The sequence below is a fragment of the Trifolium pratense genome, linkage group LG4 (assembly GCF_020283565.1).
Source record: "Trifolium pratense cultivar HEN17-A07 linkage group LG4, ARS_RC_1.1, whole genome shotgun sequence".
In the NCBI taxonomy this organism is placed as follows: Eukaryota; Viridiplantae; Streptophyta; class Magnoliopsida; order Fabales; family Fabaceae; genus Trifolium; species Trifolium pratense.
The window spans coordinates 10,611,539-10,627,192 of NC_060062.1; the positions used below are offsets into that span (position 1 = coordinate 10,611,539).

At 32.7% G+C, this 15,654-nt stretch overlaps 3 protein-coding genes across 6 annotated transcripts; all 3 read left to right on the plus strand.

Annotated features, from left to right (window-relative positions):
• The first annotated feature begins 834 nt into the window (after nt 1-834).
• LOC123923376 (immune-associated nucleotide-binding protein 9-like) lies at nt 835-3,135 on the plus strand. Its single transcript, XM_045976064.1, has 5 exons — nt 835-851; nt 1,268-1,529; nt 1,871-2,313; nt 2,404-2,541; nt 2,809-3,135. The coding sequence occupies exons 2-5, from the start codon at nt 1,283-1,285 to the stop codon at nt 3,079-3,081; spliced, it is 1,101 nt and encodes a 366-aa protein (XP_045832020.1). The 5' UTR covers nt 835-851; nt 1,268-1,282; the 3' UTR covers nt 3,082-3,135.
• A 4,044-nt stretch (nt 3,136-7,179) lies between these two features.
• LOC123922096 (immune-associated nucleotide-binding protein 9-like) lies at nt 7,180-8,406 on the plus strand. Its single transcript, XM_045974842.1, has 3 exons — nt 7,180-7,638; nt 7,729-7,866; nt 8,134-8,406. The coding sequence occupies exons 1-3, from the start codon at nt 7,180-7,182 to the stop codon at nt 8,404-8,406; spliced, it is 870 nt and encodes a 289-aa protein (XP_045830798.1).
• A 1,756-nt stretch (nt 8,407-10,162) lies between these two features.
• Nucleotides 10,163-14,191, plus strand: LOC123881965 (uncharacterized protein At5g43822). 4 transcript variants are annotated; one of them, XR_006799650.1, is made up of 8 exons: nt 10,163-10,313; nt 11,352-11,523; nt 11,647-11,765; nt 12,198-12,377; nt 12,811-12,867; nt 13,294-13,361; nt 13,790-13,949; nt 14,040-14,191. XR_006799650.1 is itself a non-coding variant. In XM_045930738.1 (7 exons), the coding sequence occupies exons 2-7, from the start codon at nt 11,392-11,394 to the stop codon at nt 13,831-13,833; spliced, it is 600 nt and encodes a 199-aa protein (XP_045786694.1). In that variant the 5' UTR covers nt 10,163-10,313; nt 11,352-11,391; the 3' UTR covers nt 13,834-14,191. The 4 variants fall into 4 exon arrangements, 1 of the variants encoding a protein (XP_045786694.1); XR_006799649.1 differs by having other exon boundaries at nt 13,790-13,919; nt 13,958-14,191; XR_006799648.1 differs by having other exon boundaries at nt 13,790-13,913.
• Nucleotides 14,192-15,654: the final 1,463 nt, after the last annotated feature.

Genomic DNA, 15,654 nt, shown 5'->3' on the forward strand with positions numbered 1-15,654 from the left:
TTATAAATTTGAAAATAAGTCAAATTTAAACAGAGCTCTAAATAAAGTTTTATGTTAATTTATAAGTTTTCACTAACAAAAATTGTCTCTTTATAAGTTTTTTTTTCATAAATTACTTTGAAAAATTTAAAATAGTGCATAAAAGTTCATTTATTGCATAAATTATTTCGTATAAGCTAAAAAATAAGTCAATCCAAACGACCCTAAAATTTCATTGAATCATAATGTTATTATTCTTTTGAATGTATTACTCAATAAATTTTGTAGATAAAAAAAATAACCTCTAGCTTTATTTTCTAATTTGACTTGGCATTTTATACTAAACATTATTAAATCTAAAATCTAAAATATTAATAAAACCCATAATATTAATAAAAACGCTGATATATATGAAGACCAAATTGGGCAAACGGGCATATAAGACCGGATGAATACAACTAATAAGGATGACAGTTTATTCCTAGCTACCTTTAAAAAAGATGTTTTGTTAATATTTAAATATTTTCGGGAACCTTTATAATAGAGAGGTAAATAAATAATTGAGAGATTTGTTTTTTTTAACAAAATTGAACAAGTGAATTTTTAAAATTGTTGCGCAACAAGTGGGAATTCGGGTGTAGTATATCGGCTACTATAAATTCACTTCATCTATCTATCTATCTATCTATCTATAAAAAATAGTTCAACAAGTTCTAGGTTTAATTAGGTGTTGCTTAGGTTTTTTGTTTTGCTTGTTTCCTACGTTTCTATCCTCTCTTTGCAGAAAGATTCTTCTCCGTAAGGTAATTTAGAAACTTCGTGTTAATACTTTTTCTTAATTCTTTCACTATCTCATAATCTACATCTACATGGTAGCGTTTTCTTTTGTATCATTATAATTATAATCCAACATCACACACTATTGACTTAACAAAATTTACTTATAGCTTAATTAGTTTGTTATTGACTCTCAATCATCATCTTTGTAGTTACTACTATATGTAGTATTCTAGCTTTATAGTTTCTATCATACTCTAGGATAAGTTTTATGAGGCGACAAACCGACAAGCCAATGACGTTGCTCATCATAAGCATAGTCTTTTGCTAGTCACCATGTATTTTATTATATGGCATCCTGTATTGAGTCTATTTTATTGAATGAATTGAGTTAAGTTTGTTATTGTCAAAAAAAAAAAAAATCAGCTTTATAATGAATATTTGAAATTATAATGTGTATAGTGTCATCACAATCAATGGTTAAGAATTTTTATCTTGTTTTCTTTTTTAGTGATTTTAATTTGCAATGGGGCAAACTTCAGTTCTGGCCGATGATGATTGCAAGTGTGTTTCTTGTTCTTCCACACTGGACAATGTTAGGACATTGGTTTTGTTTGGCCGTACTGGCAACGGCAAGAGTGCAACCGGTAATAGTATTCTTGGAAGAAATGTCTTCAAGTCAAGGGCTAGCTCTTCCGGCGTCACCACCTCGTGCGAGATGGAGGCAACTGTGCTGCATTATAGACAGATTGTTAATGTTATTGATAGTCCAGGTAAAAACATGTTAAGTTAATTAGGTTGTGTTTGAGAAGAATGACTTTTTAACTAATTAGGTCGTGTTCGGTGAATTAATACTAAAAATTTGCTATCTAGCGAACGATTTATTTCAATCTCCATAAGACCAATTTATTGAAATAATTCTGTAATCGGTCGCTAAATCATTAGTTGCTAATGGTAGCGACCGAAGAATGACGGATAATGATAGTCTAGGTAAAGGCATGTTAACTTTTACGGTGTTTGGTTCCAAGTTTTGATTGGCAATCTCGTGTACCGATGTTCTTCTTATAATTCTTGGAAGCTTTGTTGTATACGTTTAACATGAAATGTTTTACAGGATTATTTGATTTTACTGTCGGATCTGAGTTAATCGGCAAAGAAATAGTCAAGTGCATTGGTTTGGCCAAAGACGGGATCCATGCCATCCTCGTAGTGTTCTCCGTTAGAACACGCTTTAGTGCAGAAGAAGAAAGTGCTTTGCGTAGCTTGCAAAAACTATTCGGCAGCAAAATTGTTGACTACATGATTGTGATCTTTACCGGAGGAGATGAGTTGGAGGAAAATGACGAGACACTGGACGATTATTTAGGCCGTGAATGTCCAGAGCCTTTAAAAGCAATTCTTTCTTTGTGTGGGAATCGATACGTGCTTTTTGACAACAAAACCAAAGATGAAAAGAAGCGTCACAAACAAGTTCAACAACTTCTCTTTATCGTAGATATTTTAATATCAAAGAATGGTGGACAACCTTATACAGACAAGTTATTTAAAGAAATTAAGGTGAAGACTTTTGCAAATTTCACAATATCATTTCTTAAATCTTGAAAAAAATATTATTACTATACTAATAAATTCATCGTTTGGCTACAGAAAAGAGAAATGGAGCTACAAAAACAACAAAGAGAGGTTGATTCCATGCAAGGATATTCAAAAGAAGATATATTAGAGTATAAAAAGCAAATGGAACAACAAGCTTACAATGACCAGCTTTATCAAATTACTCAGATGGTACGTTTCGAGTCTTTGTTAAATATATATACGCTATGGTCTAAAAAAGTGCGAGAGACATTAATCACTTTATAAGTCGGTTTTGTGAATTTGAGTAATGTCAGACACAAATTTTAAAATATTTTTTATAGCAGCTTTATATAGAAGAAGCTATCAACAACATTGTTTGACTTGATTGTATGCATTTTAATTTGATTTTCTAAACTTGAATTTTGTGGTATCTAAGATTGTGTTTTCTTTTTGAACAATTGTTATATGGATTTATAGATAGAGTCAAAGTTGATGGAAGCAACTACAAAGCTAGAGGAACAATTGGCAAAAGAGCAAGCTGCAAGACTAGCGGCCGAAGAGTACGCAAAGGCTGCTCAAATGAAATCAAACAATGAAATTAAGAAACTTAGAAGACATCTTATGCGAGCAAAGGAAGAACTTCATCAACGAAGTCAAGATTCATCGTTTAAGAAACTAAGAAGACATTTTGATCAGGCACATGTAGAACTTCGCAGGCGAACTCCAAATCATCACTGTACCATTCTATGATACTATTAATTAGCTACTTCAAACTTGCAGAGTTTCGTTTAGTTTAGTTTTTCGATCTGGATTATTATTGTGCTGACAGCATAAGATTAGAGATCTTTATTAATTTGAGATTGTTGGAAGTTTATTATAAGTACAATGTGGAAACATCAACTTAGTTGAAATCAAATCGACAATCTTAAATTCGTCCATAGTTCTGATCATTAAATTCAAATCATTCTTTATATGTGAAATTCGGTATGTGCAAACTATATCTTTGATAAATTTATAGAGTCGGCTATCATTCTTCAGATGTTGCATTTCTATATTGCGGAAAAATGTAGCTGAGATAGTCTAAATTGTCGTTGCAATACTATTACGAAGACCTCAAAACCCTTTATATTGCAGCTGCAACGGATGTTGCTGGCTGCTACCATCTAAACACATTCTGGAAGGAGAAGGACCAACTTAGGTTCATATATTGTAACTCTTACTAGGATTGTATCCTTATGAGACATTGTGAATTCTGCAATTTTTATTTTTTTTGAAGCCTGAATTCTGATATCATGAATATATTGTAACTCTTACTAGGATTGTATCCTTAATAGAAGTAGGAAGTTACTCTTGACATGAGCAATTTCCCGAGCCATGTTTTAACATGTCTTTGGCTTTGAAACTTGAGTTCCAAACATAGGATCCTGCAACCGTATGTGTCCAAAAACATTTTGTGAGAGGGTGCTCGCAGTGCGATTTGGTTCGATTTTGAGCATAAAAGTCATCCTAACCGCGAGATAAAAATGTATGCGGTTCGGTTCGTTTTTTAAAAGCCATCCAAACTAAACCAAGCCAATGCGGTTAGGATTGGTTCGGTTTGTGCGGTTTATCACGATATAAAAAATATGACTATATTTCCAACTTGTTATAAAATAAATATAGGAAATTTTAATTTTATTTTATTTTTTCCATGATACAATATGCATATACAGAAATTGCATATACATAATAACTTATCTTTAATACCAATAATATAGTTATGGATCGCGTGAAATGATAAGTTTTGACAGTCTATTGTTTTATGGATTTAATTTGGGTCGATTGTTAATAGTTGATAGAGCTAAGTTATGTATTTTGGTTTGGTTCGGTTTTCTAAAATGAAGGTTTTCTGAAATGAAAACCGCAAACAAAACCAAACTGTGCGGTTTGGAAGAAAAATATTCATGCGGTTAAAACTAAATGCGGTTTTTTGCGGTTTCGATTTAGATTGGTTCGATTTGCAGTTTTACTTTTGGATTGTTCGGATACGATCACCCCTAGTCACATGATTATTTAGATGACTATAAATATAAATATATTTAACCCAATAAACTATAAACAGATACTAACCATGTTCGGATACGATCACCCCTAGTCACATGATTATTTAGATGACTATAAATATAAATATATTTAACCCAATAAACTATAAACAGATACCAATAATATTTAACCCAATAATATAGCTATTAGCCTTCCCAAATCAGAGATCTTTTGTAGCAGGAATGTACCACAGGTTGTCCAAAATTCCATCACCAATATCCTAGGTGTTCAAGCAGTCTTGGGAACAGGTAAATATCTTGGATTACCGTCGATGGTTGGAAGAAGCAAGAAAGAAACTTTTAATTATATTAAAGACAGAGTTTGGCGCAAAATTAATTCTTGGAGTAGCAAGTGTCTGTCTAAAGCAGGGCGTGAAGTGTTGATCAAATCAGTTCTTCAAGCTATTCCATCATATGTAATGAGTATTTTTCTAATTCCCGGTTCTCTCATTGATGCCATTGAGAAAATGATGAATTCCTTCTGGTGGGGCCACGGTGGGTCTAATAACAAAGGTATACACTGGTTGGCTTGGGACAAACTCTCGGTGCACAAAAATAAAGGAGGCATGGGGTTTGAAGATCTTACCGCGTTCAACATTGCCATGCTTGGTAAACAAGGGTGGAAATTTCAATCTTCTCCGAATAGTCTTGTGTCACGTTTATTCAAAGCTAGATATTTTCCCCATAGCAATTTCTTGGCATCATCACTTGGTCACAATCCAAGTTATGTTTGGAGGAGCATATCAAGTGCTAAATTCCTTGTTCGTGCAGGCGCTCGATGGTGTATTGGCTCAGGTGAAAATATCTCTATACTTGGGGAACCATGGATTCAAGGTGGCACGCTGATCTCAGCTTCTAATCCAAGTGTCATGCATTTACAAAATATTAAAGTGAAGCACCTTATTAGCAACACGACAAAGGAGTGGGATAGTCATGTCATAAATAATATATTTGATCAAGGTACAACTGATGCTATTTTGAGAACACCTTTGTTTCAGCAAGTTACTTCGGATAAATTGGTTTGGAAAGCGGAGAAAAAAGGGAATTACACGGTGCATATAGGTTGTGTGTTGAAGAACTTCTTGATACCTCTCATCTTAGTCGTCCCGGGTTTTGGTCCGGCATTTGGCGCCTCAAAGTTCCTCCCAAGGTGAAGAACCTCCTTTGGCGAATTTGTCGAGGGTGTTTTCCAACACGTGCTCGGTTGAGAGACAAAGGTATACAATGTCCATCAAATTGTGTGGTGTGTGATGACAATTATGAAGATACTGGCCATATTTTGTTTGATTGTCCTTTGTCTATTCGAGCTTGGCGATCCATTGGCTTGTGGGAAAAGGTGGAGGCAGCTGTGAAAACCACAACTACTGCGGCAACCTCCATTTTTCTATTGTTACAACAACTCGATGAGCAGCAAGCAACACACATGGCTGCACTTATGTGGAGTATATGGAAGCATAGAAATTTAAAGCTTTGGCAAGATGTAACAGAGACAAGTCCTCAAGTGGTGGCCAGAGCAATTAAGTTGATTGAGGACTGGAACAATGCGCACAAAGCAGCGTCGAGGCAGCAACCAGAGGGTACTCGGTCTGACAACAGTAACGCTTCTGAATTAAGGTCTATTGACAGGTCGGTACAAGCTCCTATTCGATGGAGGAAACCGGCAACAAGGAGATATAAGTGTAACATTGATGCGTCATTTTCATCTCACAGCAATCGGGTGGGTATTGGAATCTGTATTCGTGACGACGAAGGCCGGTATGTGCTTGCTAAGTCTATGTGGTTATCACCTATATGTAATGTGGATATTGGAGAAGCTTTCGGTTTGTTTCATGCAATCAAATGGGTTAGTGAGCTACAACTTGATGCAGTAGACTTTGCTCTAGATTCAAAGTTAGTAGTGGACTATTTCAATAAAGGGGGATGTGATATCACGGAATTTTGAGACATTATAGGTGAATGTAAACGCTGTTTTTCATTATTTTTTACAAACTCTCATGTTGAGTTTAATAGGAGACAAGCAAATGAGGTAGCTCATGCTTTGGCAAGGGTAGTCACATCTCTAGCTAGCTCCAATATTTTTATTGATGTACCGACATGTATAAGTCAATTGATTATGAATGAAATGCTATAAGTATCTTTTTCTCAAAAAAAAAAAAATACTAACCATGTGACAAATGATTATTTCAATAGCTCAATGTCATCTTTGTTTTGGTTTTTTTTTTTAAATGAATTTTACGTGTTACATAATTTTGTGTAAAAAAAAATTATAAAGCAACATTTTATAAAAGTTTCAAATGAAAATTTGGTTTAAATAGTTATTCTTAAAATGTTATTTTAAATATTTCATCATTTTATTGAAACTTTTTTTAGATATCAAAATTTCAAAAAATCACTTAATTTTAAAGCTATTTCAAATAGTTATTCATAAAAATTATTTTTGAAATACAACTTTTCAAAAAATTACGATTTTAATTATGTTTTGATTTTTAATAATATTGTCAAAATTAATATTTCAATTTAAAAAAAAAAACAAATATTTCAATTTTTTGAAAGCTAAAACAAAGAGCACCTCCTTGATTCCCTATATACTCCACCGTCGCAAAGCTGCCGGCGTCAAAACCTGAAAGTTGCAGTGACCTGACGGATAATGATAGTCTAGGTAAAGGCATGTTAACTTTTACGGTGTTTGGTTCCAAGTTTTGATTGGCAATCTCGTGTACCGATGTTCTTCTTATAATTCTTGGAAGCTTTGTTGTATACGTTTAACATGAAATGTTTTACAGGATTATTTGATTTTACTGTCGGATCTGAGTTAATCGGCAAAGAAATAGTCAAGTGCATTGGTTTGGCCAAAGACGGGATCCATGCCATCCTCGTAGTGTTCTCCGTTAGAACACGCTTTAGTGCAGAAGAAGAAAGTGCTTTGCGTAGCTTGCAAAAACTATTCGGCAGCAAAATTGTTGACTACATGATTGTGATCTTTACCGGAGGAGATGAGTTGGAGGAAAATGACGAGACACTGGACGATTATTTAGGCCGTGAATGTCCAGAGCCTTTAAAAGCAATTCTTTCTTTGTGTGGGAATCGATACGTGCTTTTTGACAACAAAACCAAAGATGAAAAGAAGCGTCACAAACAAGTTCAACAACTTCTCTTTATCGTAGATATTTTAATATCAAAGAATGGTGGACAACCTTATACAGACAAGTTATTTAAAGAAATTAAGGTGAAGACTTTTGCAAATTTCACAATATCATTTCTTAAATCTTGAAAAAAATATTATTACTATACTAATAAATTCATCGTTTGGCTACAGAAAAGAGAAATGGAGCTACAAAAACAACAAAGAGAGGTTGATTCCATGCAAGGATATTCAAAAGAAGATATATTAGAGTATAAAAAGCAAATGGAACAACAAGCTTACAATGACCAGCTTTATCAAATTACTCAGATGGTACGTTTCGAGTCTTTGTTAAATATATATACGCTATGGTCTAAAAAAGTGCGAGAGACATTAATCACTTTATAAGTCGGTTTTGTGAATTTGAGTAATGTCAGACACAAATTTTAAAATATTTTTTATAGCAGCTTTATATAGAAGAAGCTATCAACAACATTGTTTGACTTGATTGTATGCATTTTAATTTGATTTTCTAAACTTGAATTTTGTGGTATCTAAGATTGTGTTTTCTTTTTGAACAATTGTTATATGGATTTATAGATAGAGTCAAAGTTGATGGAAGCAACTACAAAGCTAGAGGAACAATTGGCAAAAGAGCAAGCTGCAAGACTAGCGGCCGAAGAGTACGCAAAGGCTGCTCAAATGAAATCAAACGATGAAATTAAGAAACTTAGAAGACATCTTATGCGAGCAAAGGAAGAACTTCATCAACGAAGTCAAGATTCATCGTTTAAGAAACTAAGAAGACATTTTGATCAGGCACATGTAGAACTTCGCAGGCGAACTCCAAATGATCGCTGTACCATTCTATGATACTATTAATTAGCTACTTCAAACTTGCAGAGTTTCGTTTAGTTTAGTTTTTCGATCTAGATTATTATTGTGCTGACAGCATAAGATTAGAGATCTTTATTAATTTGAGATTGTTGGAAGTTTATTATAAGTACAATGTGGAAACATCAACTTAGTTGAAATCAAATCGACAATCTTAAATTCGTCCATAGTTCTGATCATTAAATTCAAATCATTCTTTATATGTGAAATTCGGTATGTGCAAACTATATCTTTGATAAATTTATAGAGTCGGCTATCATTCTTCAGATGTTGCATTTCTATATTGCGGAAAAATGTAGCTGAGATAGTCTAAATTGTCGTTGCAATACTATTACGAAGACCTCAAAACCCTTTATATTGCAGCTGCAACGGATGTTGCTGGCTGCTACCATCTAAACACATTCTGGAAGGAGAAGGACCAACTTAGGTTCATATATTGTAACTCTTACTAGGATTGTATCCTTATGAGACATTGTGAATTCTGCAATTTTTATTTTTTTTGAAGCCTGAATTCTGATATCATGAATATATTGTAACTCTTACTAGGATTGTATCCTTAATAGAAGTAGGAAGTGACTCTTGACATGAGCAATTTCCCGAGCCATGTTTTAACATTTCTTTGGCTTTGAAACTTGAGTTCCAAACATAGGATCCTGCAATCGTATGTGTCCAAAAACATTTTGTGAGAGGGTGCTCGCGGTGCGATTTGGTTCTATTTTGAGCATAAAAGTCATCCTAACCGCGAGATAAAAATGTATGCGGTTCGGTTCGTTTTTTAAAAAGTCATCCAAACTAAACCAAGCCAATGCGGTTAGGATTGGTTCGGTTTGTGCGGTTTATCACGATATAAAAAATATGACTATATTTCCAACTTGTTATAAAATAAATATAGGAAATTTTAATTTAATTTTATTTTTTCCATGATACAATATGCATATACAGAAATTGCTTATACATAATAACTTATCTTTAATACCAATAATATAGTTATGGATCGCGTGAAATGATAAGTTTTGACCGTCTATTGTTTTATGGATTTAATTTGGGTCGATTGCTAATAGTTGATAGAGCTAAGTTATGTATTGTGGTTTGGTTTGGTTTTCTAAAATGAAGGTTTTCTGAAATGAAAACCGCAAACAAAACCAAACCGTGCGGTTTGGAAGAAAAATATTCATGCGGTTAAAACTAAATGCGGTTTTTTGCGGTTTCGATTTAGATTGGTTCGATTTGCAGTTTTACTTTTGGATTGTTCGGATACGATCATCCCTAGTCACATGATTATTTAGATGACTATAAATATAAATATATTTAACCCAATAAACTATAAACAGATACTAACCATGTGACAAATGATTATTTCAATAGCTCAATGTCATCTTTGTTTTGGCTTTTTTTTTAAATGAATTTTACGGGTTACATAATTTTGTGTAAAAAAAAATTATAAAGCAACATTTTATAAAAGTTTTAAATGAAAATTTGGTTTAAATAGTTATTCTTAAAATGTTATTTTAGATATTTCATCATTTTATTGAAATTTTTTTTAGATATCAAAATTTCAAAATATCACTTAATTTTAAAGTTATTTCAAATAGTTATTCATAAAAATCATTTTTAAAATACAACTTTTCAAAAAATTACGATTTTAATTATGTTTTGATTTTTAATAATATTGTCAAAATTAATATTTCAATTTAAAAAAAACAAATATTTCAATTTTTTGAAAGCTAAAACAAAGAGCACCTCCTTGATTCCCTATATACTCCACCGTCGCAAAGCTGCCGGCGTCAAAACCTGAAAGTTGCAGTGACCTGACCACCATTTCCAAATTTCAAGGTTGCTCAATCCCCAAACTGTTTACCCTTCATACTCGTATTCTTTATCTCAAGGTGCTTACCCTTTAACACTTTCTTTCATTGCATTCAATCATACTTTTCCTTCTATTTTGCTTCATTCACTTCTTTCTCAGTTAAGTTAAAACATTTTTGTTTCTGTTGAATTCGGATTTTATCTGAGTATTTGTTTTTGTTTTTGTTTATGTTGATTGGGGATTAATGATATTGCCATCAATTTAATAATTTTTTATTGTCAATTGTTACTTAGGGCCTGTTTGGATTTACTTATTTGAGCTTATCTATTTGCATAAGTTGTTTTGTTAGCCTGTTTGGGAGAACTTATGAAAATAAGTTATGGCAATTTTCATAACTTCTTTTCAGCTTATTTTTATAAGTTCTCCAATATAGCTTATAAAAATAGCTCACGACATATATAAAAACAATTTATCTGTATTTTTTCCTTTGCTATAAAAATTGCTTATGTAAGCTTATACTTAAGCGCTTATCACGATAAGTGTTTGTGCTGTAAGCTACAAATAAGCTGTTTATCCAAACAGGCCCTAAAGTGCATGATTGCAATTGCATATAGTTTGACAAAATCACACTGGCACATCCATATTCTGTTAAATTCACCGTCAATTCATACATACTTCGTTTGCTATATAGTGGAATCTAAGTTACCTAATCACTTTTTTCATTGGTCACGAGGTATATCCATAATTTTAGTGGTTCAGAGTTGATTAATATAGATCTATTGAGTTATCAATGTCAATTGTCTTTATTTATCAAAAACATTGTTTTCTGCATTGGTGAATTGCATTTGTTGGTTCACTTTTTTAGTCTATAATGGCATTCTTTGGGTGGATTATAATAGCTATTTAAGTGTGGTGATTGTTCGAAATTAGTCAATACGTAGGTTTTTTTGGGGTGTTAACCCTCCGGTTCCATCTGGTTTATTTGCCTTTGATACTGCTGGCTTTCTGCATTCTGTTTCCAAAACCATCTTAGTTCCTTATGGTGTTGATTCAGGAAACTGTGAAAAAACCATGTTTGTGTAACTAATAAACTTTTTTCGTCTGTATAAAATCTCAGGCTTGTTGCTGGAATCTGACTGGTCTTTAAGGCTTTGAAAATGGAAGTTATGGTGAAAAAATTTCAGTCAAAATTCAAAATAGTTAGGAAAGAAATGAATCAATGGGATGAGCTTCAATCTCGCTTGATTTCACAGTTTAGGAGTGCTTCCCATATTGTAGATAGGTTGCAGGTAATTTGACTTTTTCCTGTATATAATTTTTTAACCCTGTTTGCTACTTTGACCTTGATATGGACAGTGTTATAGTTCTTAAATTACTTGGGATCTTAACGTAACTGGCGTGCTTGCAAGCAGGTGCTTCAAAAATCCAACAATTATGATATTCTAAACTGTGTTGCTGGTGTGAAAGATGCTCTTTTGGAAAAGCAGATTAGTTCTTTGAATACCATTTTGGTTTCCATGAGAAAGACTTTGTAAGTTTCTATTTAGACCTCTGATCTTTTCAACTTTGGAATGGTTACTGAATTGAACAAGTTCATCATTACCTGATCATTATTTCCAAAATGTCATTACAAAGGGATTTGAATTTATATTCCAGCTAAGTCACTACTATCTCGCAGTTTGGAATTGTTTTGTTATTATTGTGAACGGCTTCTGCTTACGATTAGGACAAAAGAGAAGCACCAAATTGTGGGTTAACTCCCCAAGCTACTTAATAGAAACTGCTCTAAGATACTCAAAAATAATATAACAGATATTATAAGATATTTTATATTATTCTGATGGTTATCACAATAATGCTTCATAGGGCCTTCCAGTTCCACCTTAATGATCTGAAGTGGGGATGATTTGTTTGTTTTTAGTTTTGTTGACTTATTTGCTTAAATTTTAATTTGAACTTTCAGGGAAGAATTTCATTGTATTGTCTTATCTCTTGAGAAATTTCATCGTGATGGTAAACAACTAGTTAAAGGCAGTTCTTCTCGCCCAACCATGAAACAACTGCAGCAGCGTGTTGGTATCAAACCTAGACTTATTGATTGCTTGGATGGCCTGTCATTTCTACATGAAATATACTACTCAGAGTAAGAAACAGCGGTTAATACTTTTTCTTGATGCCTACTAATATTGCTTTTAGACTGTCAAGAAATGCATTAATGTGATAACTGAGAACTTTTGTACATCAAATGATATGATGCAATGCAAAAATATGGAAGATTAGCAGAAAGTTTAGGGCCCATTTGCTTCAAATGTTTCCTGTTTCCACTTGTACTGATAAAATAAACATAAGAGAAGACATTATGGAAGATTTTGAAAATGCATTTTAAAAATATTTTTGAAAATTCTCAAAAATGTCAAAATATTGTTTTCTATGTTTCCTGAAATGCACTCTATCTGCTATAATAGCTTTTAACACCTTTATAGTTTTATAAATGATCTTTCTTCAGATAATGCCATCTTAATGGAAGAACTAGTTTCCTCTTCTTTTCTTGAACAGTTACTGTTTTTTTGAAACAGGTATTTATTAAAAACATCAATTGTATCATCACTATCATCAATGGCCTTAATCCCCGGGTATGAAGATGCCAATGCTTTATATTGTCCAACCATTCAAAAGTCCTAATTGTATATATGGTTGCTTCCTTTTTACATGATTCGTTTCTTTGAATTTTATACTATTTTGGTTTAAAGCAGATTTTGGACCTTAAAGTTTTCATTTCTTTGGGATTTGCGGGTATAGATCTCTGTAGCTTCATATCTCTTCGGTTTTGGTTCTTTAGGAACCAATACCTTACATAGTTTGTATCTACTTACTTAGGTTAAACTTCAGGCTATTATTAATAATATTCAAACTCCTTGTTCAAAAAAAAAATATTCAAACTCTTACGATTTCAATCATCTTTTTATCTAAAACTCATAACTTGACATTTTTATTGTTGGTGTCCAATATCTTATTCTGTGCTGTATGGGTTTTAACTGTTCACTTTGCATGAACTACAGCACTGCTAGTGATCTTGGTTCGCTACAGCAACTCTTGGTTGATCAACCCAATATCCTTACAGAGGAAGGTATGCAAGAATATTGGTAGGGTAGAGATGATGTATTGATTATTAGCAATAAGAAAAATGTATGAATGCACATACACATCAGTGTTTTAATGCTATCATTTAGTGCCTGTGGTATGTTAATCATAAAGAATGCTTCACTTCGACCTTTGTATGTTTCTTAGAAGTTAGAACTCCTATAAGATCCTTATATCACTAATGTCAGTCTCCGATACACCGATTGTGGGATTTCATGACCATTGGGAACCTAGGTCCGAAAGGAGGGGATAGTACAATTGAACATTTTAATCATATTATATCTTTTATATTCTTTAATGCACATGTGGCAACACATGATTGGCAAATGGTATTGAAAAGTTTTTACGCCAACTATGGATCAAAATTAAACTGGTACACTAATCTTATTTCGGTTGTCTGACTTTTGGCTGCAGTTCAATTTTTGTTTGATACAATATTTGCTGAAGAACTGTGTTGATGATGTCCTCTACTGTGGTATACTGGTTGAGCTTTTGTACATCAAGGGAGCCTTTTGATCTGACAGGCATGATTGTTGATGCGAGATTAGATTAAGATGATATATTGTTTTTGTTGGTAATAATTTATAAATTTTAGTTTTTCTTTTACGAAAATTATAATTTTTATAGTTGTTCTTTAGGAATTTTGTTTAATTTTTATTTGTAGGTGTATATCATCATATTAGGAATGTTTATTGAACCATATGGGTGAAAAAAATGTGGTTAGGAGGGGAGACTTCCCTAAAGGTGGTTTAGCTAGGTTCTCTGAAGGAGATTAATTATTGACAATGCTGATGCATATAGTTACCAAGAGTAATACTTGGATTTTGTGTTTGATTGAGATTAATATATAGGTTATTTTTAAAATTTGAAAAGACCCGTGTTTGTGTATGATGAAAAATCGCCGAAACTCTGATTTTTGTATCAAGCAAACTATTTCTTTTTCCCTTTAATATAGATATAGCTAATGGTTCTCCGATGGATGACGGAGATTGGTCATTGTTAAACGCCAATACAATTTCGTACATATAACATAGTAACAAAAAAAAATTATAGTTAATTATGTTCATTATTTACTAAACGCTTGTAAGCTTTTGTCTTTCAAAAGAAAACTGCTGAAGCTTTTGTTCAATATACCATCTTCAATAATTCTTGCTGGGATACAAAGACATAAATAATAACCTCTTGTATTGAACGCATTATTTTGAATGAAATACATTGAGTTTGCTTCTGTAAAAAAAGTATATATTATCAATTATCGGCTACATTTAGACATGTTTTGGAAATTTCTCTAGAATTGTTCTATCTCTTTTTGCAGGTTTTGGAAATTTTCTTTGCTCCATTTTGCAGGTTTTGGATATTTTCATGATCTACCACTTGTCTTCACTGACTCACAAACCAGAGGGAAAAGGGTAATGATCCTAATAAGTTATTGTTAAACACTCTAAACAAGCATTAGAAAGAATTGATTGATACCAAACATCACTAACCAAAGCTCAGTCAAGCTTTTCTTCAACAGTATGATCTGTACTAAGACTTTTGAACCAATTATACTGGTATTTGCATGTCAATCAACTCTGCTTCAACAATTGCCTCTCAAAAATCAACCAATTTTGTGTATTAACTCTGCCATTTTTCTCATGAGATAAAATATTGTCATTGAAATAACCAATAATACACAACGGTGGATGTGAAATTTAAGATTAACACCTTAGCAAATTTGAAGAATCTCGGTTCCTACTACCTTCAACCGTCAATTTTGGAAATGTTGTTATATGTTTAGTAAATGAAAAATGCTATATGGTACGAGAATTCAATTTCGCGAAAACCCTACGAATGACATTTTTGGCTACAATTTTTCAGTTTTCTGCCACATCAATCTCATGCTTCATGTGACGGTGCTTTTGTTGGAGTACACTTTTCACCCTCTTAGTATACAAATTAAAATCAACAAAAACATTTGATTCTCGTTCTTTCATTTACTGAGTCAATGGGTTTGATACTGATGAAGCGGTGAGTGTCAAATTATGACAGATAAAAAGGAATGAAGTTTGTGGCAAACATGAGTTACTTGAAAAAGTTTAATTAATAATGATTTTTAAAACATGAGCTACTAAATTGACGTTTATATGAATGGTATAGCAAAGTTCGTGAATATTCGTCAAATATGGTTTCGCACCATATAGCACTTCTCTTAGTAAATATAATTCATTTTTACTCGACAAAAAAAAATATTTAAATTTTCAAAAAATGTGTAAAACATCACACTCGTTGTATAAAAA